At 35.3% G+C, this 26290-nt stretch overlaps 1 protein-coding gene and 3 pseudogenes across 2 annotated transcripts; 2 read left to right on the top strand and 2 right to left on the bottom strand.

Annotated features, from left to right (window-relative positions):
* Positions 1-126: 126 nt before the first annotated feature.
* LOC111734166 lies at positions 127-246 on the bottom strand (annotated as a pseudogene).
* Positions 247-4027: 3781 nt separating this feature from the next.
* On the bottom strand, positions 4028-26269 carry RNF168 (ring finger protein 168). 2 transcript variants are annotated; one of them, XM_023526356.1, is made up of 7 exons: positions 25909-26269; positions 25328-25696; positions 18528-18604; positions 16310-16489; positions 14446-14567; positions 9912-9993; positions 4028-7796 (listed from the first exon to the last, which is right to left on the bottom strand). In XM_023526356.1, exons 2-7 carry the CDS (start codon positions 25626-25628, stop codon positions 6882-6884), a joined length of 1677 nt encoding a protein of 558 aa, XP_023382124.1. In that variant the 5' UTR covers positions 25629-25696; positions 25909-26269; the 3' UTR covers positions 4028-6881. The 2 variants fall into 2 exon arrangements, with proteins under 2 accessions (XP_023382124.1, XP_023382125.1); XM_023526357.1 differs by having other exon boundaries at positions 26017-26269.
* On the top strand, positions 12304-12422 carry LOC111734167 (annotated as a pseudogene).
* Positions 22110-22228, top strand: LOC111734172 (annotated as a pseudogene).
* Positions 26270-26290: the final 21 nt, after the last annotated feature.

Here is a 26290-nt window from a genome sequence, read left to right as displayed (position 1 = left end):
GTTTTCATGATATGGAACATTTTCATGACTTTTTGTTTTGTTTTGTTTAGGCAAGGCAACCCTTGGTGGACTTCACAGATTACAAGGACCTTGTCAGCTTAGAATCCCTTATTTTTTTATTTTTCACACCTACAGCACCTGGTCTTCCTGGGTGGTCTCCCATCCAAATACTAACCGGGCCCTGACCCTGCTTAGCTTCCGAGATCAGATGGGATTGGGTTTGTTCAGGGTAACATGGCCGTAGACCATTTTCATGACTTTTAATATCTGGTATGCTTTGTTGTCTAGCTAACAGTACCAGTCAGGGGCCTGGTAAATAGATGGCCCGGTTAAACTGGGTAATTTGAGAAGAGGGATTATTTACAAAGGCGTGGGCATGGTGTAGGGAAAGCACAAGATGGTTCCAGGCAGCAATGTCAGAGAGCTGTTACCACTTCTAGATCAGAGGGGAGAAGAGGAGGGAGCAGTTACCAGAACCTGGAAAGAGAGGCTGTGTGGAGAGCACCACCTTACAGGAGCTGCCTTTCAGTTGCAGGGCATAGCCAGCCAGACTGGGGTCTTCTAGCAGAGGAGTCAGGGAGAGAAACGATCCAGTTATACTCTCCTCTCTCTCATTTTCTATAGGGCTCCCCTTAGCATAGTTCAACTAGAACTCAGAGGGTAAAGGAGCCCCTTAATTTAGTCCTTATAGGTTATCTTCTTGGTTCAGCTCTTATCTTTTTGGTTGCTTTTGCTATTATGCAATATTAAAATTGCCACTTCTTCCCCACTAAAGACATAAATCTTAGGTAATTAGGCCTTTTATCTATTTTTTAGTTTGTAACCTATACTTATTGGCACAAAGGAAATTTTTTTCTTCTGAAAATAAACCAGTTAGTCATGTAATTTTAGCTTTATATAAATAAAAGCTTTAAATGTTTTCTAAGCATTTGCCAGTAGAAGGAATCAAGTAAATTTTTTTGTTTCATTTACAAGATGCTTTTCCCAAACATTCTTGAGATCCTGAGATTTTTGAACATAGTTTTCAATCAAATAAACTTAGAATACAGTTGTATAAATTACAGTACTTCAAGCTCTTGGGAGTGGATTCTCTTAAAACAAAATTAGTATTATCTCAGTGCCTTTTGCTAAAATTATTACACACCTCTGTCATCTAATTTTTTTCAATCTGGGTTTACTCTGGAGGGTTACTTCGTTATGATCAATTTCAGTTATTCAAATGTCCTTTAAATCTTATCTTGGTGTCCTAACTCTATTATTTCTGGTGTATAACCTCCTAGGAGCTCTAGGAATTTAATGATGATAACCTGACGCTTTAATTTTCTATAGAAGAAATTTCAGAGAGGGGTTCTTGCCATCCCTGTAGGTGAGGAATTGGAAAACTTGTAGGGACTCAGGACAATGGTGGCTTTAGGTGATTGATAGTCTGTGTGTAGGGTGGCACACACAAACCTTACTCTGAATCATTAGCTCTGGTCAAGATGGGGACACTAGGGCAATAGAAACTGAAGTTTTACAGGTACTTGGGAAGGTTCTCCACAATTTTCTTCCACGACTCTTAATGAGGTTTTTGCCTCTCCTAAGCATTCGTGTTTAAGCACCATTTCTCCACACATAATACTCCATTTTGTTAGGATAGGAGCTTTCCAGTTTTTTTTTTTTTCCTTTTTAAAGGAACTTTCCAGGTTGTTGCCTTAGAAATTGCAAGACATCTTAGTCTTAGAATCCATTAATAGAAAACATCTCTAGTGTTTTTTTTCCGTCTTGTCTCTCAGGGTTAAGCCTGCCACTCTAAACTCTGCTGTGACATAAAAAACTTTCCCACTCACCTTGACTCCTTTATTAGCAAACTTCCAATGAAGTTCTATTAATAAGAATTACCAGAAAGGAATGGAAAAAGGGGCTTCTTTTTTTGCTGTTCTTATTAGTGTTGTCCCATTAGTAATAATTGACTCCAGCTTCCAAACTCCTTCACCTCTTCTAGAACTAGGCTCAGTAGGCCCTACAACAGTACCAGCAGCATCTGGGAGGTGCTTCCTTCTCAAAGGTATGAACCCAGGTCTGCAGCATCCACCCTTCCCCACCTCCCGAGCTCCTCATTCTAGTAACCAAAACCCGTCCCATCTGTTTTCCAGCTTTGAGGGTGGCAGCCACTTCTGGCAGTTAGCATCTTTGGATTATTGCACTGTTCCCTTTTGCTCCATGTCTAACCAATTCCTTATAATACTGTATACCTTCTGCTGAAATACCTGTTGTGCTTCTCGTTTTCTTAACTGGACCCCAATCGATATACCCAGTATAATCTACATTTGTCTAGCACAAACTGAGCAGAGTGGGTTTCTCATCTTTATCTTGGGACTCAGTAAAGTCCAAGGTAAGTCAGTCTAACTGAGTGAAAAAGGTACCCTTAAAACTTTTTATGGATGATCCTCAAGTGAAAGAAAGCCTTGAGAACTGAACTAGTTTCAGGAATAGAGCCTAATTGTGGCAGCCTGGAAGCACAAAAGCCAAGTTGAAGAGAAATGTAAATAAAATGTAGAGAAGGTTCCCCTCAGGTGAACTCAAGGTCTATGTTTCTCCAAGTCCTGCCAAGACAAGGTAAAATATTCCGGGAAAAAAAATCGGATTCAAACTTTAAAGTCATGATTGTTTATTAAGAACTTTACACAGGAGTAAAATATGAATATAGTGGCTCAAGTCCCCAATTTCTTTATTATGTTTTTAGTGTTTTATATACTTTTATGCATAGCAAATGTGTAGAACTAGTATAGGAATTTGAGGAAGCCACTATTTCTGAAAATTGGTTTCCTCTGGGGCCAAGGTCTCTTGTGACCTGGGACCTATGACACTGGGGAACTTATGGGCAGAGGTATCTTGTAACACAGGGAGCTGTGGACACATCTGGCAGGGGAGAGGTGAGTGGAGTCTTCATCAGTAGATGGAAGATAATTGCAATTTATGCCATATCTGGAGACTTATGGGAGCACGAAACACTGGATGAAGCAAAACTACTAATGGAGTTGAGGGGATGGAGAACAGCCAGGGGGGACCATCACTTATTAAGGTTCTTTTCTGAGTCTGGGCCTGTGCCAGGTGCTCTATGTATATTACTTAATTCTTGATAACAACTCTATTGGTTACAGTGATTTCCATTTACAAATAGTGAGGTAATGAAAGCTAAGTAGCTCACCTAAGTTCATACAGGTAGAACACTACATGTTCTTGTTTTGATCCAAAACTCATGCACAAATTACTAGTCCTATCGATTCCATAATATTTGTGAACTAAGAAATCTAAAAGCCATTCTTAGCTCACAGGCCCCATAAAAATAGGTGGTTCTTAGGATTTAGTTTGCAGATTCCTGGTTCCAGGACTTTCAATTGAGACCCTGGTGTTAACAGGCTTCCTTCCCTTGGTAGGTTTTGAACTTATTGCCTCAATAGCAAAGTCTGATCACAACTCTCTGCTTTCCAGAGGTTTTCAGTCTTTTAACATCTGCCCTGAGGAGTTTCAAAATTGCAGTTATCTTGATGGGAAAACCAGACTAATGTTTGATGACCCTCAAGTCTCCAATACTGTCACTCAAGCTTCATCAAATGGCAAAGAGCTCTGCCAGTTTCTGTTCACCTGCAGCTGCCGATTCTCATCCTGCATTCAGAATAGGCACATGCTGCCAGCGAAAATGTGGTTGCAAATATCAGTGCACCTCTCTTGTCTCCCCTCTCTAGACTCTTAGCCCCTAAATTAGTCCTCATTGTTTCAGTAGCTCTATGATACGTTTAAGTATAAAATTTTACATTTTTATCTGGCTTTTTCATTATTAGCAGGATTGTAGAAATGTTGCAATGCTATCTGGAAAGCATAAGTTTTGCTTTTCAAATAATTTTAAAATAGTACATTAAATTCAAATTAATTCACAAGACTATTTCCAAAAATTCACAATGCTAGTTTTTTTAATGCTGTGAAAACCTTCCTGAATTATGATTCTTAAAATTTAAAGGCAAAGGACCATCTAAAGTGGCACAGGTTGAGATATGTAAGCTTCATTTTGCAACATTTTAAGAACAATTAAATTTTTTGACTAGATATATTCAGTATGATTGAAAATTCAAAAAGTATAAAAAGAACATATAGTAAAAGTCACTCTTTCACTCCTATCTCACAGCCACCCAGTTTCTCTCCCTGCTAACATTTATTATTTCTCCTTCTAGACATATTTTATGCAAATACATGTTTCCCTTTTTTGGACAAATTACATGCTATTCTACATCTTGTATTTTCACTTAACTCTATTATCATTCTTTTCATATCTGTAAAAGTGTGGATTTTTAACTGCTATGTAGTATTCCACTACACATTCATTTATTTAGTGTCTATTAATATGACATTAAGGTTGTTTCTAAGTTTATTACAATGCCATACAAAAATGTTTTGTACATGCCATTCTACACACATGTGAAGATAGCTTTAAGAAAGTCCTAGAGGTAAAACTGCCAAGTTTACCTCCAAAGGGATTAAAAATTTTCTATTTATACCAAGCAACATTAAGAGTCCCTATTTCTCCACACTCTTTCCAAGATAAAAAAAAAAATACCCATACATAAATACATACACACAGAAAAAGCACCTTTATCTTTACTAATCTGAAGGGTAGAAAAACATATGACCGTTAGTGTAAGTGATATCAAGCATCTTTTCACATATTTAAACCATTTATATTTCCTTTCCTGGAAACTATGTTTCTTAGGAAGATAAACTTTTCTAATTTTCCTTTTGGGTTGTTAGTCTTTTTCTTAATGTACTGGCAGACACTTTTATAAAAAAATTAGCTCTTTGTAATGACTGCATCTGTTTCTTCCCCGTTTGCCATATCTTCCAATTTTCCTTTATGGTAGTTTTTTTTTTAATGCAGAATTTATTTTTATGTAATTAATTTTTATTTTTTAAATTGTGGTAAAATATATAATAGTCCATTTTTATTTTTAATATTCCTCTGCAGTTTTAGTATTCCCTTAGAAATTAAACTCTCATCTCCCTTTTACAAAAATGAGAGGAAAAAGTAGCAATACATTCTAATGACTATCACAAATCATTTATTATTTTTTAACAAAAAAGTACACATGGTAGGACTATCAGAAAGACTAATAGAGAAATTAAAATTTACTTTAAAACCAGCTTTAGTCAGGAAGACTTCTTCACAGACAAATGAGTGGTTAAATAATACAAATCCTAACTATATCACACTATTCCCCTCATCCCTTTTTTGGTCACAGACTATTCCAGGATGATTAAATTATATAACTTTTAATTCGAGGAGTTCCAACAATGTCTACCCCCCCACTAAATGTAAAATGAAATTGCTCTAGAAAAAAACTGGTTTGATGTGAAGACAGATTTTAGTCTATTTTACACAAATTTGGTTAATTTCAGACTATACTTCATTTCAGAACAATCGTTACTCAGAGGGCAATTTTTTTTTTTTTTTTGAAAGGGCAAACTAAATTTTAAATTACCATCAAAATTCTACTTACCCATAATTACTAAATCAACATTGAATAGATGCCACCAAGTATGCAAAGATTAACAGAATTTCAGTTATAAAATTTGGAGGGGAAAAAAAATCTCAATATATATTAAAATATCGACAAATTTAAGCTAGAAGTAGCTCTAGGTCATTTTGTTGTGTTTTTACCTTAAAAGGATGGATAACTAGACATCAGCAGAAATGCTGTTAAAACTGTGGTTTGCTCGGTTGTTCACATTAAACCAAGATTAACAGTTGCTAAGTTAAATTTCACAAAATGAAATCATTGCCTCTGATTTAAGGGGTAATATAGGGCAAAACCCAAGTATCATACTTTCTATTTCGTCCATAAACACAAAAGTCACTATCAATAAAAATGATAATATAAGGAAATAAACACATGGTTTTTATGTTTCAGGTTCTACAACACAGGAATTTGTGACATAACTCTCCTATAGTAAATTCTAATTTTTTTCTGGGATAGATTAATAGAAATGTAAATTTCCAAAATTTCAGGTAATTTAAGTAACTAATTTTGATTTTGACACCATACTATGCTGTGAAAAGCTGTAACCCCCCACCCCCCGCCTTGCCCCCATGTTTTCTGTGGCTAGCAAAGAAAGGGATGCTTTGCCAAACTATACCTGCTACTCCACCTTGGACTGTTTCTGATCACCCACTCAGTTCCAATGCTTCTAAATTATCAGTCTGTTGTATTTAGCCTCATCCCAACTCTTAACTCCTTTTACATCAAGAATCTAGTTTCCTTTCTGTCAATTACTAATTTTCCAGAAAACTCTTTTTATGATTCCACACTGATCCTAACTCATTTTAAATAATAAAAAAAAATGCTGTAATGCTTAATTAAAAAGATGGTAGTGTTAATGATGAATTTCAAGAGTTCTACAAGTACACAGCAAAGTAGCAAGAAAACTTAGATGTGAAACCTGAATCCATTTACTATTTCGTATAGTATAATCTTGTTTTGATTGCCAGTCAGGACAAAATGATTAGTAAAGGCCATAAAACATGCATTTTGGGGGAAAATAAAATGGCACTTGAAGATTTCTTGGGAGTTAGCCCAGGCATTTTTATATCTATTGCCTATAAGGACTGTCAAACTTGGCACATTACAGTTATTAATAAAGGATTGGGACTTTTGCTTATCATTGCATTTGGCAGAAACACACTTATATATTCCCATCCTGGTAACTGCAGTCCTTATAGTTATGGACAATGAGTGTGCCTACAGAGCAGAATTAATAAAAAATTTATAAAGATTCTATGATAAAGAGAGCTTCACAATCCAGCTTTACTAGATTATAAAACACTCCTTCTACCCATGCATTACTTTGTGTTATCTCTGAAACATCTGAAAAATACTTTTCTGTGACTTACTAGGCTGTAGGGAATGAGCACTTTTAGATAAGTTATAATTATCTTTAGATTTTGGCATCTTTCTTCCGTTAACATTAACTGAATGTTTCGACTGTATGTTAAAAGGATGCCAATTTTCATTTTTTGAGCTTCTCTGAGGTTTTGAATGCTCTCTATCAGTTTGTCCTCTTAAGTTCCTATCTTTGGGATTCTTCCTCTGTCCATTTAGCAATTTGTCTGGAGGTGAGGGTGTAGCACGTAACTGATATTCATCCGGGGATCCTTTTTGCCGGTTTGGCTTCATTTGTTCTTTATCCACCTCTTTTTGAAGCTGTAATGCTAATAGCCTATCCTGTTCTTCTTGTTTATGTCTCTCAAAAAGTAGATGTTCCAAGTCTAACAGTTTTTGGGTAAAGTTGATTTCTGCTTCCTCTTGGTCTGAGGAAGCTTTGGGGACCATTTTCTTTCTTTTTGCAGAAAAGCATGGATCCCTGACTGCTTCAAATGACGATTCCTGGTTTTTTCTTTTGGAAGTATCTTCTTTACTGATCAGTAGGTGAGACTCTTCATTTTCTGTCTCAACTGTGTTATTTCCAATTATCTGTGTCATATCCGGTATAGTGCACCCACTCTCTGTTTTGCCATAAGGCTTAACTGCAGCTTCTCTGGAGGATAGAACTCTGACTTTGGGTCCCTCATGACTTGTAACATATAACTTCTCATCATGCTTGCTTGCTGTACCATGGGCACGTAACTGAGGCATAGGTGACTCTACCGAAGACTTTGTACCTTGTTCTTGAATTTCAAGGCATATTTGTGGAGACAGTGTTGGCATATCTTCCTCAATTTCTGTGTCTTGCCAGGTAAGGCTCTTTATATCACTACTGTCAGTTTCCTGTAGAAAACAGAAAAAGACTTGATTGAACCAGGAGTACGTATCAAATCATAACATATAAGTCTCACACTGATACCTCAGTTGAGTCGTCACTATTAGGTAGTTATTATTACTACTAATTAGGCATACTACTTCTTATTAGTATTTTTATTCTGTGTGCCCATTTAGATTAAGGTATTCCTTTATTATTACTCCCATGAAAACCTACAGATTAAAACCCACAAACTAGATTCTATATATGGCCAATAGCTGGCACCATGACCTGACCATTTTTTGTTTTTACTTTATAAACGTCCACTAGCCCAGGGGTTTTTAAACCTTTTTGTACCACAGACTCTCTTCCTTTTGGCATTTTTGTGAAGCTTACATTTTCTGAGAATAATATTTTTAAATACAAACATATAGGATCACAATTTATATTATAACACATTAAAATGTTAAGTTATGATGTAATATGTATCTATTAAGAAGATCTAGTGGCAAGTCTAATAACTTGTAATATTGAGGTAGAGATGAATATAAATGATATTTCAAGAGATCTGCAACAAATGTAATATTATAAAAACCCATCCTTTCTGTTGGTGACAAAGTCACAGGTACTATTAAAAGTACAATGGTTTGTTGTCCACATTCATAAAGGGAATATTAAAATGAGAGGTCAGGCGAAAGTAGACAAACATTTTCTTCTAAGTTCATATGTACTCCCTGGACTCTAACCATAACTCTCGGGTTGAGAACCCTTGCTTTAGCCAGTATAATAATTCTTCTCACTTATAAGTCTTAGGGAAGTCAAAAGCTAGGATTAGTTTTGACCATGGGAAAGCCTTAAGAAGAAAGTCTTCAATGAGAATTTGCCTCAGAACAAAAATTTCTCATTGTTGGAGACATTAAGTCTGTTCTTTTACCTTCGTTGCTTTGCATTTATCATACCTGATAGTGTTTTATGAACCAATGAGGTTTGGAATAGACAAATTCTAGGTTGCTTACCTAGTTATGTTATGAATATGAAAAAACAGAATAATGAAAATATCCCAGCCCTACAATGCCTCTTCCATTAATTCGCAGTTCCCAGTATGAACCAGACTATCTGGATTTAAATCCTCCCTCTATTACCCCTACTTAAGAGACTTTGGGCAAGTCTCTTATCTGTGTGCCTCAGTTTTCTCAACTGTAAAATGGACACAAGAGGGATACCTATATTATAGAGTTAGAGGTTGTGATAAAGATTTAACGAAACTTTTATGAAGGAAACAGACCTTGGTATTAGCTCACCGTTCCTAGTTCTATTTACCTGGAAACCTGATAAAGGTAGAATGTCAACTGTGTTACTAGGCTACATAGCTTATGGTAAAAATGACCCTTATTTGCGAACTGCATCTGTACTAGGGGACTATGAGTAATCTATAAACACTGAGCAGGAAGTCAAAGCTTGGGGCTTCTGTATAAATGACTTATAACTCTTTTGATTGGGTGTGTTTCTTACCAGGACTCCTGGAAGTTATAACCATGCGTTGTTACAAGAAATGATTTTTATGGGGTATCAGGCTTCTAAGCCAGGGTGGTTACCATAACACTCACCTGCGTGGTATCATTTCCAGACCATCACTTAGGAGCTCTGCAGTGAGGACTCTTACTGAATAGCATGCCTGATGTTGCCCTAATAAACAAAGCATGCTTTGTTTCTCATCCTATAATCTTTTAAGGGAAGCTGGTACTAGCAGTAGCCTATTCAGTTTTGTGAGTCTGATTGTCTAGATCAGGGATCCACAAACTATGGCTCGGGGACCACATTAAGCCTGCTGTTTTTGTAAATAGTTTCACTGGAACAAAGATAAGCTCATTTGTTTACATATCATTCATGGATGCTTTCATATGACAACAGCATAGCTGAATAGTTGTGACTGAGACTATATGGGCTGCAAAGCTTAAAATATTTATTATCTGGCTCTTTAAAGAAAAAGTTTGCTGACTCCTAGTACAAGTAAGCCTAAGATGACTAAGAAGGGTGTCCCATTTACTACAGTGACTTAAACAAAAGTTAGGTACCTACGAGAATTAGCAATCTATGGCGTGAGTAAATGTGCCAAACTAAGAACATCTTTAGCATTCACATACCTTAGACATGGAGTTATTCTTGCCTTCTTGTACAACTTCAGACTGTGATGCTAACCCCAATTGAGATTTAGGTGACAAATATCTGAAAAAAAAGTTTACCAAAGTTTGAATGCTTTGAAAGACAAGTGGAATGTACCCAATATAATAAAGCCACATTAGCTATTTATGCCAAAGGTTGTCTGGTTTGCTGCTTGGCTGGTTTATCAGAAGGAGCGTATTCTATTTCCTTGTCTCAAGTATTCTGGTCTAACTCCAGAGTGAAACTCAGAAGGCTGAGTAGTGATATTTTAGTAAAAAAGCAGCAGAAAAGGAAGTCAAATCTAAACATTTCTTAATTCTCAAAAAAAAAAAAAAAAGGTAGATAACATCAAAACAACTAAAACTGTACAGTCTTAGCAAAAGTAATGGAAACGACATTTTAAATCAGGAGAAAGGATATGTTAAGTTTGCTTGTTTGTTTTTTATGCTAGAAAGTCTACATTTTTAGTTTCTACTATGGAGGGAAAGTCCATGATTAGATTCTGTGCCATTTTGGTATAGAGATTTTTGTTATATACACATTTTATATCAACTATCTGCTTAGAGACAAATAGACATAATCAACATACCAGCATAAGAGCATAACTCTAAAGTTCTAAGCATCGTTAATAGGCTGTTTGCCACCGAAAATATAAACTCTGTAATATAATGGAAAATGCTGTAAAGAAATGGGAAAAAGGTTACAAGAAGGTAGGTATATTTTTAAAATTGTGAAAAATCTAAACACGTACACAACTATGCTTAAAAATGGCAGCTATCTCCCAAAATGTTGGCTGTGTTTAAGTGGTGGTAACTTTCGGTGATTTTCAAAGAGCAGCTAGCTCTCTGATTTTTACAATCAGAGAAAAAATGAAAAATGTCTGATTGCAAATAATATGTAAAACCATAAGTCCCATTGTTTCCAAAGCACCAATTAGTATTTGGAATAATTAAATAAAATCTAGACAAAGATCTCATATAAAGAACATGAACATCCCTTACAGATAAACTACAGTAAATAACCCACATACTTAGTCACATCAACCTAAACACTCTGCAAACTTATGAGAACAAGAACCACCTTCTCAGTTAATAAAACGGGAGTCCAGGTTTAGTCTTTTTAATTTTATTTCACAAACCTGAAAAATCCCTTCTGCCAAAGTTACCAAGTATATTTGTACCAAGACAGAATTATTACAGTATGAGTTGTTTTGAAATAAGCAGAGAACCAAATGTGATCAGATACTTATCCAACATAATCGATGAAGATTTATGAACTCTCTTGCATATTCTTTTTAATAATCAAGTAATGTATGCACACATACTCATTCTAAAAAACTAAACAGAAATGTAGGAAATATGTCATCACCCCTTTCCATTCCTATTTACTACCTCATATGTAACTAATTTATAAAATATATATATGGTTTCTATATAGTATATACTATCTTTTTAAAGCAATCATATTTTTCTGTGATTTCCTTTTCACTTATGTCTTAAAGATCTTTCTAAAAGAGTATATATTGGTCTACTTCCTGACAAATAGTTAACAAGAGAATAGTACAAAATATGTGTTATGAATGACAATACATAATGGTTCCAGGGAGAGAATAGTGCCTGGGAAAGGGCATTAAGTGAACTTTTTGGAAATATTCTTTATCTTAATCTGGAGAATGGTTTATACAAATGTAAAAACGTAAACAGTTAAGTACACTTAAGATTAGTGCATTTTCATGTATGTTACAAATAGTTTAAAAATTTAGATGATCATTAAAACTCTTATAGTACTCCTAAACACCTTATCACTTAGTACTGTATGATTTTGGAACTTGTGTATATGGAGTCATACTACATGTATACTTCCAACAACTTGTTTTCTTCACCCAACATTTTCCTGAATCATGTGCATTTTCCTCAGCTAGAATTCATTTTCACTGCTGGATAATATTCTGTTCTGTTCTACTGTTGGAATATGGGTACTTCTGAATCTTTACTGTTACGAATAGTGCTGCTGGGAACATTCCTGTTCTTGTCTTCTGGGATTACTGTCTATACTCCAGAGTAACACAGTTTCAACCTTTCAACCTTATATACTGCCCCGCAACTACCACCCAACCCCCCGAGCTTGTTAAATGCTCCTTATAACGTTTAATTTTTCCAATAGGGTGAGTATGAAATGTTACTTCACTATAATTTTTTGTTGTTTTTATTGCAGTATAACTGATATATAACATTGTATTTGTTTCAGGTGTGCAATACAATGATTCAATATTTGTATATAATCAAAAATGACCTCAGGGTAATTTTTACTTCCATAAAATTAAATAAAAGCCACAGTGCCTTTTAGAACTTAGTCTCTAAAATGTACAGTGTCGTCTACGGCCATGCCACCCTGAATGTGCCCGATCTCGTCCAATCTTGGAAGCTAAGCAGGGTTGGGCCTGGTTAGTTCTTGAATGAGAGAGTACCTAGGAATACCAGGTGCTGTAGGTGTTAAACAATAAAAATAAAATAAAATGTACAATGTCATTTCTAGTAATTATATTTGAATACTTAAGTCCAGCCCATATTCAAGGGGAGGGAAACTAGGCTCTACCTTTTGAAGGGAAGAATATCAAAGAATTTGTAAACATTTTAAAAACACTAAAGCTAGTTAGCATAAAGGTTCCATAAACCGTGGTATGTTTCTAAGCTATCTATTATGTTTCCTCAATCATTTTGTCTGTTTATCCTTGTACAAATACCATAAATATTTGTTCACTACAAATTTGAATCCATAAAAAAGAATGAAATCTTGCCATTTGTGACAACATGGATGGACCTTAAGGGCATTTTGCTAAGTGAAATAAGTCGCAGAGAGAAAAACAAATACCATATGATCTCTTAGCATGTTTCTAAGGTTCATTTACATTACAGCATGTATCAGCATCATTCCTTTTTTGGGCTGAGTAATGTTCCATTGAATGGATATTGGATATACATTTTATTTATCTATGCATCCCTCAATGACCATTTAGAGCTGTTTCTACATTTTGGCTATTTGAAGTCCTGACACAAACATTTGTATACAAGTATTTGAATACCTGCTTTCAATTCTTTTGGGTATATACCTAGGAGTGGAATTGCTGGGTCATACAGTAATTCTGTTTAACTTTCTGAGGAACTGCCAAACTGTTTCTACAGCAGCCATACCATTTTACATTCCTACCAGCAATGTACAAGATTCCATATTTTCTACATCTTTGCCAACACTTATTTTCTCTTTTAAAAACTTTTTTGGATTATAGACATCCTAGTAGGTGTGAAGTGGTATCTAATTGTAGTTTTTACATTTCCATAATGACTAATGATATTGAGCATCTTTTTATGTGCTTACTGGCCATTTGTACATCTTTGGAGAAATTCTATTCAAGTCCTTTGTCTATTTTTAAATTGAGTTGTCTTTTGTTGTCGAGTCATATAAGAATTCTTTATATATTCTAGAGACTAGACCTTATCTGTTTTTAACTTCATTTTAATTTTAAACCACTAATTTCTCAATTCCTTCAATTTCTGCTTTTGAATTCATCAGTTATTAAAATTAGTTTATCAGATCTGTTGTATTTCTAGTAATTCTTTAGTATTTAAAAATATATTTAGATACATGAAAAGTTATGAGTTATATCCTTTAAGCAGAATGTATCATTATCCAATATCTCTGCTTTTCTCCTTTTATTGGTTTTTCTCGATTCTACTTTGTGTAATATCAGCCTTAACAATATTGATATTGCCACATCTATTTTTCTTTTAATAGCAACCTCTTCATTTAACTGCCCACACTTCAAATTAAAGTCTCCCCGTCCCAAATTTCCACCATCCAAATCCAAAATTTCTATACGTTCTGGAAGGAAGCAAATTACCTGCACATATTTATCCAGTTGCAACCAAAAGCCCTTGCATATTTTTAAAGTCTAGATTGTGGTTTATAAACTTTTCCAACGATGAATTACAATAGGAACACTTATATCCTCATAAAGGTATCAACTCTACCTGGTGCTGGATGGGTATTATGGGGAAGCTAAACCATCACTTCACTGTTCACTACCTGGCTCATGCTTTTGTACAGTAGAGAAAAAATGTAATGCATAAACTGGGTAAAAGAGGATAGATGAATGACCTAGATGCGAAATTGTAAATTCCTTTAATGAGAATGACCTTATGTGGGACTAGCTTTTCTCACCTGAAGCTAAATCAAGAGAAAAAGAAATCCAACTGGTTAATTTTGAGAAAATGGGTACATGGAAATCCTGAGCAAGGAGAATAAAAAAAGACTTTACATTTCTCTTTGTGCTAGCCAGGAATCTAAGCTATGTGAGTAGCTTTCTTATTTACACTTAACATCCATCTCAGACTATCTCAGACTCTTTCATGCAGACTTTATGAACTAAGTTTGAAAGTCAGTGGACTATATGAACAAAAAACACTGGCATACAGTAGGTGGTCAATAAATAATTAATAAATAGCCATGTTCACTTACTTTTGAATATCTCCAGTATTTATTTGTTTGCTCTTACTTTTCTTTTGCAACTTGGTAGTGACTGGATTAGATTTTCTGGAATTCACAGGAGAAGCCAAGACACTTCCCTCACAGAAATTATTCTTTAACAACAGAAAAAGCATTACAGACATTATTAAAAAGAATTTTACAAATTAAGCTATTAATTTGACTAATTCAGAATCCACAACAAAATTTCTCAGGAATTATGCTCATATTTAAATTCTATACATTCTTTGAATAATATTGACTGTGCAAAAAATTAGTATAAACTAATTAGTATACAATTATTATAGAAGATTATATCCATCCAAATTGGTCTAAATTTAACTGCATTTTTACTCTATATTATGGGGCACAAAAGGCACGATGATACTAATCTTATCTGATAATCTGTTAATTTTTCTAATGAATAATTTCATATTAACTACCTTAATCTATAGGGGAAAATTCAAAGAGCTGTAAAGACACCTGTAATAAGTTAGTTTTATGTAAAAATAATTTAATTTTTGAATATTTACTTGCTGTATAGTCTCATAAGTTTCCTATGATACTATTGGAAGAATGAATATAAATGGTAGTGGTAGGCATTTGGTCTTCGACTACCAATCTTTCACAAGTAAACTGAAAATCATTCTAAAATATCGATAGATGTACTGTTATAATCCCATGTGAAACAAGAAGGATTAGAATAGACTCTTGAAAGACAAGTGAAGAGTTTCCTCTTTGACATATTTTCTTTCTTATCTCATTTATTATTCTATTGGTCAATGTCTTATTTAATTTCCTATTGTATATCTTTATAAAGCTATTTAAATTAAAAAATACATAAAAAATGGCATACAATCTAAAACTTGGGTATAGTATGATGGATGGTATATTATTATGAAAGGCCTCTCATAAATGAAAATAGAAATCCCAATCCCAATTCTACGTATACTTCATTTTAGTGAGTATATTTTAAGGTATTTATTTTGTTCTAAAGCAGAGGAACTGTTTCTAGAGGCTCTCAAACCTGAATGCACATCAAAATTCCATAGATACCTCTGGGAATAGGCTCTCAAACCTGAATGCACATCAAAATTCCATAGATACCTCTGGGATTCCCTAAATCCTATCCCCAAAGATTCTAATTCAGTGGATTTAGAACAGGTATGGGAGTTTGTATTTTAAAAGAATCCCAGATGATTCTGCCAGGTTCTTTCAAATCACTGGTCTTAAAGCATGTGTTTTGTTATTCTTCCTTTTATTCATTTTCCGCTAGGCAGTAATTTAACTACGACAAGATAATAAAATCCAGGTTTAACATATTAAGAATTTAATATGCTTCATTTTCTAAAAATGATTTGCACCCATCCACACAATGGAATATTATGCAACTCTTAAAAAGAATTAGATAGATTATATGCAGTAATACAAAAAATCTCTAAGATGTATCAAGTGAAAAAAGTCAAGGAAAAAACAGTGTGATGGATAAATCCTTTTTAGGTAAATAAGACAGAAGAAACAGTTAACAGTGGTGATCTTTAGGGAAAGAGACTGATAAAATGGAACAGAGTGGGATGGAAGAGGTGGGAGGAAGGAAAGGAAACTTTCATTTTTCATTGAAAAGCTTTCCTACATAATTTGAATTTACTAACAACATATAAAAAAGTTTTTAAAGTATACTTGGATTAGAGAAAATATGTAACAATAAGCAAAAACTGCAAAAATATGTTAAAGAGTTTTAAGTAAAGCAAATACGTCAAAAACAGCTTGGAGTCATGGTGAACACTTCTTCAAATCTGAAAACCAAAGTCAAAGCAATAGGAATGTTGTTACTTCAAAGTTCTCTCCTAAAACTTACAATATTAATGCTTAGCTTTCTTGCCAGTTCTTCATCACTTTTCAGCTGTTCTTCCATCTCTTTTCTCCTTTTTTCAGCCTGTCTTTTTTCCTCCTCTTCTTCCTCTGCCAATAATTTCTGTATGTATTCTTCACTGGCTTTGTTTTCTTCTTCTTCATTGGCTCGTCGCTCTGCCTCTACCTTAAAAATGATTAACAGAGAACAATCCTCCTCTGAACTTTTAATATATTTGCAATATTTCTTAAGAACAATAAAAGTAAAAAAATAAACAATATGGCAGAAATTAAAATATCTCAAATGATGTATAAATCCAGAGAGGCAAATTCCTACCAAATAGTTTAAGAAGTCTCTTTTAGGAAGCCACCCCCAGTCAGCCCAATGAAACCTTAATCATACCTTCATCCCTCCTCATCTCAGTACTTATCACCATTTCTACTACACTGTCACACATTTATGGACATGTTTCTAGGTAATACTTTTCCTCAGTTAAAAGAATGCCATGTGTTGACTTAGGCCTAGGTTCCTGAACCAACCCCTACCAAAGGGTATATAATGGTAAAAAATGACTTGGACTAATAAGGACATATCCTTGAAGTTGAGATGAATCTCCAACACAGTGGGCAGGAGTGGCATGGTTGCTTTAGAAACCACAATGGTTATTATATGATTTATAAATGAAAACTGACACAGAGAAGCAAATAACTTCTTCAGATCAGTAAATGGCAGAGTGAAGGCTCAAACTCCGATTCTAGGATCTAAGGCCATGCTGAAGGTCATTTAAGCTATACTTGCTGAAAAAAATATGAACCACTTTAGAATTCCAAAGGATATAATGCAAGTATTTGATCCAATTCATTGAAAAAAGTGAGGTTCAGATAAAAAGTTAGCAAAGATTTGGAGCTAAAGCTCTGAATGAATCCTGGTCTCAGCACATTATTGTAAGGATTAAACTATTCCTTTAAAACCCTTACTTAAGAGCACTGCTTAGACAACTATCATAGTTTATTATTTGTTAGTTATCTAGAAGACCTGCATGTTCCAATACAGTAGCCAGTAACTACATATGGCTGGCTATTGAGCACCTGAAATGTGACTAGACTAAAGCTATATATGTATTATAAGTACAAAAGACTGTGAAGACTAAGTAAGCAAAAACAGTGTAATCGCTTCTCAGCCTTTTGGCTAAGATCATGTGCAAAAACAGTGTAAAAATTTTATGATTAATTTTTACATATAACTTTATATAATTAATGCCTAACTATATGTTCTATGATTATATAGTTAATATGTAATTTCATATGCTTTCTATATTGATAACATAATAAAACGTTTTTGATATAATGGGTCAAATAAAATATAAATTAAAATTAATTTCATTTTTTTTTGGAAAAAATTTTTTTTTTCTTAGTTTAAATTCTATGTAAGCTCATATTGCCTATCTGTTGGACAATACTGCTCTACACTAAGCAGGAGGGTAGGAGGATAATAGGGTTCTCCTAGTACTAGTGAAGTTCAGACTTCATTGTAAGCACTATTCCCTCTCTTCCTATCTAGGTAATTCATAATTAGCCCTGTTTTATACTTTCCTCATCTTAATTCATTGTTGTGTCCCCCAATATTCATATGCTGAAGCTCTAATGTGATGATATCTGGAGGTGGGTCCTTTGGGAAGTAAATTGGGTTATGTCCTCATGAAAGGGATGAGTACCCATATAAGACATGAGAGATGATCCTTGATCCATCTCTCTCTCTCTGCCACATAAGGAAAGAGGGAGAAGGCAGCTGTTTACAAACCAGGAAGCAGGCCTTCACCCAGCACGAGATCTGCTAGTATCTTGGATCTTGGACTTTCCAGCCTCTAGAACTGTGAGAAATAAATGTTTTGTTGTTCAAGCCCCAAGTCTATGGTATTTTTGCTACAGCAGCCTTAATGGACTAAAGCACCCACAATCTACCAATTTTACCATCCTTTAAGCTGAAATCTTCAGGATAATGAAAAAAAATCTTCATACTTAAATATCACATAAGAAGAGTACCAATTATGTATAATTTAAAGCTAGTTTGTAACTATCTTGAACACATGTAAAAAATAGAATCTTTATAAAGTACATTACAATTACTTACCTTTCTATAATGTATATAAGCACATAAAACTACATGTAAAATCTGAAACTGAAAACATAGCAGAGAATTTTTCCAAAAAATAACTAGCTCCTACCTTGCTAATCTCCTCTTCATATTCTCTTCTTAATTCCCCAGGTTTACTTAACAGACGAATTGGCTGATAGTCATCAACTGTTTAAGATCAAGAAAGAAAATAATATAACAGGCATCACAGAATTTTATGGCTAGCTTTGGTATTCTACTAAAACTATATTAACATAAAATGCAAAATTAAAATAAAATGTACAATTATTAACAACTATAGCAATATCTTTTAATTAATTGAAGAAATTATTAAAAATTTTTCCCCCCGTCTACCTCCCTCATTCCCCCCTCCCCTACCCTCTGGTAACCACTAGTCCATTGTCCATGTCCATGAGTCTCTGTTTGTTTGTCCTGTTCATTTGTTGCTTTTAGGTTTATATCCCACATATTAAGTGATATGTGATTTTCAACTTTTTCTATCCAGCTTATTTCACTTAGAATGTTTATTTCAAGGCCCATCCATGTTGTCACAAATAGCAGTATTTCATCTCTTCTTATGGCTGAGTAATATTCCACTGTATATATGTACCACAGCTTCTTTAGCCAATCATCTATTGTAGGACACTTTGGTTGCTTCCATGTCCTGGCCACTGTGAATAATGCTGCTGTGAACATCAGTGTGCAAATATCTTTTCAGAATGAGTTTTCAAGTCTTTGGGGTAAATACCCAGTAGAGGGATTGCTGGATCATATGGTAGATCAATTCCTAATTTTTTGAGGAACCTCCATACTGTTTTCCACAGTGGCTGTACCAATTTGCAGTACCACCAGCAGGGTATGAGGGTTCCTATTTCTCCGCATCCTCTCCAACATTTGTTATTACTTGTCCTGTTGATTATAGCTATTCTAACAGGTGTGAGATGGTATCTCATTGTGGTTTTGATTTGCATTTCCCTAATAGCTAGCGATGTTGAGCATCTTTTCATATATTTGTTGGCCATTTGTATGTACTCTAGGGAGAAGTGTCCGTTGAGGTCCTCTGCCCATTTTTTTATTGGATCGTTTTTTTGTTGTTATTGAGTCGTATGAGTTCTTTGTATATTTTGGATATTAGGCCCTTATCGGAGACATTACTTGCAAATATATTTTTCCATTTGGACGGTTGTCTCTTTACCTTATTGATGGTTTCTTTTGCTGAGCAGATGCTTTTTAGTTTGATGTAGTCTCATTCATTTATTTTTGCTTTTATTTACCTTGCCTTTGAGGTCAAATTCATAAAATCCTCTTTAAGTCTAAGGTCCTTGAGTTTAGTTCCTATATTTTCTTCTATGCATTTTACTGTTTCAGGTCTTATATTTAGGTCCTTACTCCATTTTGAGTTAATTTTGGTGTGTGGTGATAGACAACAGTCTAGTTTCATTCTTTTGCAGTTGGCTTTCCGGTTTTCCCAGCACCATTTATTGAAGAGGCTTTCCTTTCTTCACTGTATGTTTTTGGCTTCTTTGTCAAAAATTATTTGCCCATATAAAAATGAGTTTACTTCTGGACTCTCGATTCTCTTCCACTGGTCCATGTGTCTGTTTTGCTGCCTATACCATGCCATTTTGATTACTGTCGCTTTGTAGTATAATTTGAAGTCGGGCACAGTGATACCTCTTCGTTCTTTTTTCTCAGGCTGGCTTTGGCAATTCCGGGTCTTTTGTGCTTCCATACAAATCTGATGATTTTTTTTTTGTTCCATTTCTTTAAAAAATGCCAATGGGATTTTGATGGGGATTGCATTAAATCTGTATAATAGCAATATCTTTTTTATGGAATTCCATTTTGAAAGAAAAGCCAGAGGTTTTCTACTTAGAAATAACACATGAAAATGTATACTTAACTCTCTCTAGAATCTATTAAAACAATAGTAAAGGAATTAAAAAAAAAAAAAAGTAACTCTACAACAGCAGAGAGTTTAGGAGAAGAGACAATCAGTAAACAAGAAACTAACAAACTACAGGATTAAAGATAAACACTAAGCTATACAAAGAGTGGGGGGAAATCACCCTGGAGTTAAATTCAGAAAAAGGGACACAACTGTCTATATAAAGGAGCAGCTGTTACTCAATTCCAGGTGACTATTGCTATCAGAAAACTTAGGTCTGTCACCGCCATATTTTTTTTTGTTGTTGTTGTTGTTGTTTTTTCCCGACAATCCAGAAATCCATATTTTAATGTAAAATCTCCCAGTTTTAAAGGCTGGCACTAAAGGAGTCACAGAAAACATGTCTGCAGGCTTTATAAGGCTTCTATGCCAACGGTTTGCAAATTCTGCAACAGAGGAACTAAAAACAGTGATGTCATTCCGTAACAAGGGCTAAAGTATACTAAATTCTTATTTATTTTAGCCACTAAAGATCCATTTGAGACAAAATACAGTGGAAAATACAGGAGAGAAATTTAAGAAAATATAGGCGGGGCTAGGTTGAAAACCTGGTTAGACAGGAGGGACAGCACTTTTATTGTAGAACTTCTAAAAAAATGGACAAAGCATGTGTAGGGAGGTAGTATAATATCAGCTGTTACAGCTTAGGGGTTGGCAAATTTTTCCTGTAAAGGGCAAGATAATAAACACTTTATATTTTGTAGGCTCTGCAGTCTCTGTTGCCATCACTCAACTCTGCCATTGTCGCACAAAAGCAAGTCATGGACACAGATGAATGAGTGTAGTGCCTGTTTTCCAACAAAACTTCATTTACAAAAATAGACGTGGGCCAAATTTGGCCGGTGGACCACAGTTTGCCAGCCCCTGGCTTGAAATATTTCTAACTACTAAAGTTCTCAAGTGAAATTCTGTGTATGTGTTTGTTATGTGTCCAGTGGTGGAGATGGGGGTTAAATAGTAAATGGCTGTAGACAACTGAAAAGGGAAGATTTTAAGTTTCTTTTTATTATTAAAAAAGCTCACTTAATAAAGAAATAAAAATAGCCAAGACATTAAGAAAATAAAAAGACAACCCAGGAATGGGATAAAAATATTTGCAAATCATACATTTGATATGGGATTAATAATCAAGAATATATAAGGAACACCAACAACTCAACAGCAAAAAAACAAACCACCCAATTAAGAAAACAGGCAAAGGACTTAAATAGACATTTCTCTAAAAAGATATACAAATAGCCAACGAGCACATGAAAAGATGCTCAATGTCACTAGTTATTATGGAAATGCAAATCAAAACCACAGAAACCACTTCATACCCTTTAGGTTAGCTATTAAAAAACAAAGAACAAAATAAGTGTTGGCAAGGACTTGAATATTACAGTCATAAAAAGGATTTAAATTCTGACACATGGATGAACCTTGAAGACATTATGCTAAGTAAAATAAACCAGATACAAAAGGACAAATATCTATTCTATTCTACTTATATGGGCTATTCAGAGTAGTCACATTTGACAGAAAGTAGAATTGGTGGTTGCCAGGGGTTGGAGGGAGGGGAAATTGAGGAATTATTATTTAATGGATAGAGGTTCAATTGCAGAAGATGAAAAAGTAACAGACAGTTAAAAAATAAACCAGAATTCATTTAAAGAAATTTATCTCTATACTTTTTATTTTATTCCCAAATTAAAAAATTCAAATTCCAATATAAGACCAAAAATAGCCTACAGCCATGCTACCCTGAACAAGCCGGATCCCAGCTGATCTCAGAAGCTAAGCAAGGTTGGGCCTGGTTAGTACTTGGATGGGAGACCACCTAGGAAGACCAGGTGCTGTAGGCGTAACAAATAAAAAAATAAGGGATTGTAAGCTGACAAGGTCCTTGCAATCTGTGAGGTCAACCAAGGGTTGCCTCACTTTAAAACAAAAATAACAAAAACAATACAACCTAACTTGAATTAAGCTATTTATAAAATTGTTCTTCCATCCCTTGGTTCCAGGATGCCCCATGGATACCAAAAATCCAAGGAAGCTTAAATTCCCTATAAAAAAATAGTGTAAAGATCAATGCATACAGCCAGTCCTCTGCATCCAGACTCCCAACCACTGACTGAAAACAGTACAGGTATTATTGAAAAAAATCCACATATATGTGGACCCATGCATTTCAAACCCATGTTGTTCAAGGGTCAACAGTATGTTGTTGCTGGAATTAGAAAATACTACAACCACTTTAGAAAATTATCTGTTAGCTTCCTACACAACCAAACATATACCTACTCTATGACTGAGCAATTCCACTCCTAAATATTTACCTAAGAAAAAATGAAAACATATGACCACAAAAAAACTTGTGGTCTTTACAGCAACTTTATTCCTAATAACCAAAAGCTGGAAACAGCTGAGGTGCCATCAACTAGAGAACAACCAATGAAGTATAATATAGTCAACCAGTAGAAAGATACTTAAAAACAAAAAGAAATAAACTAGTAATACCCACAACATAAGGATCAATCTCAAACTTTATATTTAGTAAAAAAAACTTATACAAAAGAATACCCACTGCATGATCACTGTTATGGTTTGAATGTGGAAGTCCTGACCCCTGCACTTAGGAACGTGACCTCATTTGGAAACAGGGCTGTTGCAGATGTAATTAAGTTGGGTTCACACTAGAGTAGGGTGGGCCCTTAATCCAGTATCACTAGTGTCCTTGTAAGAAAGGAAAGAAACACAGAGAAAAGATGGCCATGTAAAGACAGACACACACAGGGAGAAGGCCATGTGACTATGGAGGCAGAGACTGCAGTTACAAGGCAAGGAATTCCATGGACTGTTAGCAACACTCAGAAGCTAAGAGAAAGGGGTGGTACAGATTCTTCCCTAGAGCCTTCAAGAGAACATGTCCCTGCTGACACCTTGATTTTAGACTTGTAGACTCAAGAAGTGTGAGAAAATAATTTTGTTATTTTAAGTTACCTAGTTTGTGGTACTCTATTATGGCAACCCTAGGAAACTCATAGAATTCCATTTATATGAAGATCTAGAACAAGCAAAATATCTACGGTGGAAAAAAAAAAAGTTATTGACTTTGGGGGTAGAGGGGATAGGAATTAACTGGAAGGGACATGAGGGAACTTTCAGGGGTGATGTTCTGTATTATAGGGGCTTATATTACAAAGGTTATACATATGTGAACACTCAGTGAAGGTACAATTAAGATTTGTGCATCTCATTATATGTAAAATCTTACATTGAAAGAAAAAAATTATAAGCTAATAATGCTAATAATATGTATACTTATATATTTGAGGGGAAGTGAAATAAATAAAAAAATAAGACTGATGGATGGCTAAAAATATATGCAACACATCAAGTATGTCAGTTGTTGTTTAATGGGTACAGAATTTCAGTTTGGGAAGATGAAAAATTCTGAAGATGGATGGTGGTCATGGTTGCACACCAATGTGAATATTTAATGCCACTGAACTGTACACTTAAAAATTGTTAAAACTGTAAATTTGTTATGTATACTTTGCCAAAATTAAACGAAACAGGCTAAGATACCACTTCACGCCCAAAAGGATGGCTATGGAAAAAAACAAAACAAAAACAGAAAATAATAAGTGGAGAAATTGGAATCACCATACAGTGCTGCCGACAATGTAAAATGACGCAGCCCTGGAGAAGTTTGGCAGTTCCTCAAAATGCTAAACAAGGAATTACCATATGACCCAGCAATTCCGAACTGAAAACACATTCAAACAAATACTTGTACATGAATGCTCATATAAGCACTATTCAAATAGCCAAAAGGTGGAAACAATCGAAATGTCTGAAGGGATAAATAAAAAATACCCATAATATAGAATATTACTCAGCCCTAAAAAGGAGTAAAGTACTGACACATGCTGCAATGTACATGAACCTTGGAAACATGCTAAGTGAAAAGCCAGACACAACACATCACATACAGTATATGAACACACATATGAAATATCTAGAGTAAGCAAATTCATGGAAACAGAAAGTAGATTAGAAAGTGCGGGGAGAAAACATGGAGTCAGGGCTTAATGGTTAAAAAAATTGGGGGTTTTGAAAAAATTTTGGAAACAGCTGGTGGTGAAATTTGCACAACATGTGAATGTAATTAATGCCACTGAATTGTACACTTAAAAATTGTTAAAATGGTAAATTCTATGTTATATGTATTATACCACAATTTTGCAAAAATAATGTAAAATACCAAAACCACTGAACTAACTGTATCCTTTAACTGCATCAATTTTATATGAATATCTCAATAAAAGCAGTTTTAATGAAAGGTAAGTACTGTTAAAAACATGATTAAAATAGCAAATTTTGTTATATATACTTACCACAATAAAAATAATTCCAACAAAAAAGGGCAAGTACACCAGAGCAGACACCACATTTAAGACAAAAAAACACTGCGTGGCTTATTGGCATGGCCTCTTGATCACATAAGCGATCAAGGTGCTGGAGTCAACTGATTTAGCTAGCTGTTCTGTCCACACTATGGAGGAGTTTGAATAAAAATTGACGTTAAGGAGAGGGAATTGGTCCCAGAAAGCTAGTTTAGGCTCCTTGCATGCTTAAGATACAGATGTATATGTTAGAGAAAGTATCTGAAAGAAAAAGTATCAACACAGGAATCCAGCAGTTTCCTTATTTCTGCTGTTGCTGTACTACCTACCACTACAGCTCATCTTTTCATAAGAATTGAAAGCTCTACGCAGGCAATTTTTTTTTCCCTTTTCTGTTTTAACCCAACAAACACCAATTTAACATCTCCGTGAATAATTTGGGCAAATACTAGTCGGGCTTTCTTTTTTATCCTTTTAAAAATGGATTAGCAGAGATTCATTTTTTAAAGGAGTTTGGTTTTTTAGCCAACAAAGACGCTGGGTTTTACTCACCGATTTCTTCTGATTCTAATCCAGAGGCTCTAAGCTTGCATTCCTTTGTATAGTGTTTTTGAATTATCTCCCACAGCTCCCTATTAACAAGAGAATTTCTTCGGGTATGGTACCGGGTCCACGAAGAGACTCGGCGGCGACAGAAGGGACAGCATAAATTCGCCTTTTCAACAGTAGATCGGAAGCATGCATTACAGAGCGTGTGATTACAAGGCAGTGTTACGGGCTCGATCAAGATTTCCACGCAGATCCCGCACTGGCATTCCGACAAGGAAGGGATGGCGTCTTTAGGTACAGCCATTTTAATATGCTAAAAAGGCATATTCAATATCATCACCCGAAAGACAAAGAATAGTATTTCCGGCCCATCTACGGAAAAAGCAAATTAACAGTTTGCGTTTAAATATTATGCCCAGCAGCGTATCAGACAGAATTCAGAGACTGGAAGCATCAAACACGTCTTGAAGCAAAAGGAGCTCTGCGGGCCAGGTAAAGAGTACTATCCCGGAAGGCGATGTAATTTGTCCATGTTTAGGACAAACGTAGGGTAGGAAAATAAACAAATGTTTCTGTAGATAGACCTTAGCTGCTCCGAGGCATTAACATGCCCGTTTTGGCAGTGCGGACGGTGGGCTTCAGCTCTCTGGTGCGGCGCGGGGTATGCGCCAAGTTCCCTTCCTCCCTCTCACCAGATGAGGCTGCTGCCTTGGCTGCGGGTAGGAGCCTGAGGCTGCCAAGGTGCGCAGCATTGGGGCCACGGCTCGGGGAAGGACGCTGCTTCCGCCCGGACGCCTGGCTTCCGGAGGACTTCTGTTTTACCGCTGCTGTGGCGGCAGCGCAGAACCCCTGCGTTCCAGCCTTCGGACGTCTAGCGCCGCGCCGTTTCCTGGTGCCGTAAGGCCGCGCTCCACTTCTCTGGAGTCAGCCAGAAAGCTTTATCTTTTCTGTGGTGCCGCAGCAATC

This window comes from Pteropus vampyrus, unplaced genomic scaffold (assembly GCF_000151845.1).
Source record: "Pteropus vampyrus isolate Shadow unplaced genomic scaffold, Pvam_2.0 Scaffold826, whole genome shotgun sequence".
NCBI classification, from domain to species: Eukaryota; Metazoa; Chordata; class Mammalia; order Chiroptera; family Pteropodidae; genus Pteropus; species Pteropus vampyrus.
This window is presented reverse-complemented; position numbering and strand designations above follow the sequence as displayed.

Excerpts from the sequence above, each read along its gene's own strand:
- RNF168 (XM_023526356.1), bottom strand. The coding sequence starts at position 25,628 with ATGGCTGTACCTAAAGACGCCATCCCTTCCTTGTCGGAATGCCAGTGC. Across the intron at positions 16,490-18,527 it reads ATGAAGAGGAGATTAGCAAG|GTAGAGGCAGAGCGACGAGC; the intron begins GTAGGAGCTAGT and ends ATCATTTTTAAG. Across the intron at positions 7,797-9,911 it reads AGAATAACTCCATGTCTAAG|GAAACTGACAGTAGTGATAT; the intron begins GTATGTGAATGC and ends TGTTTTCTACAG.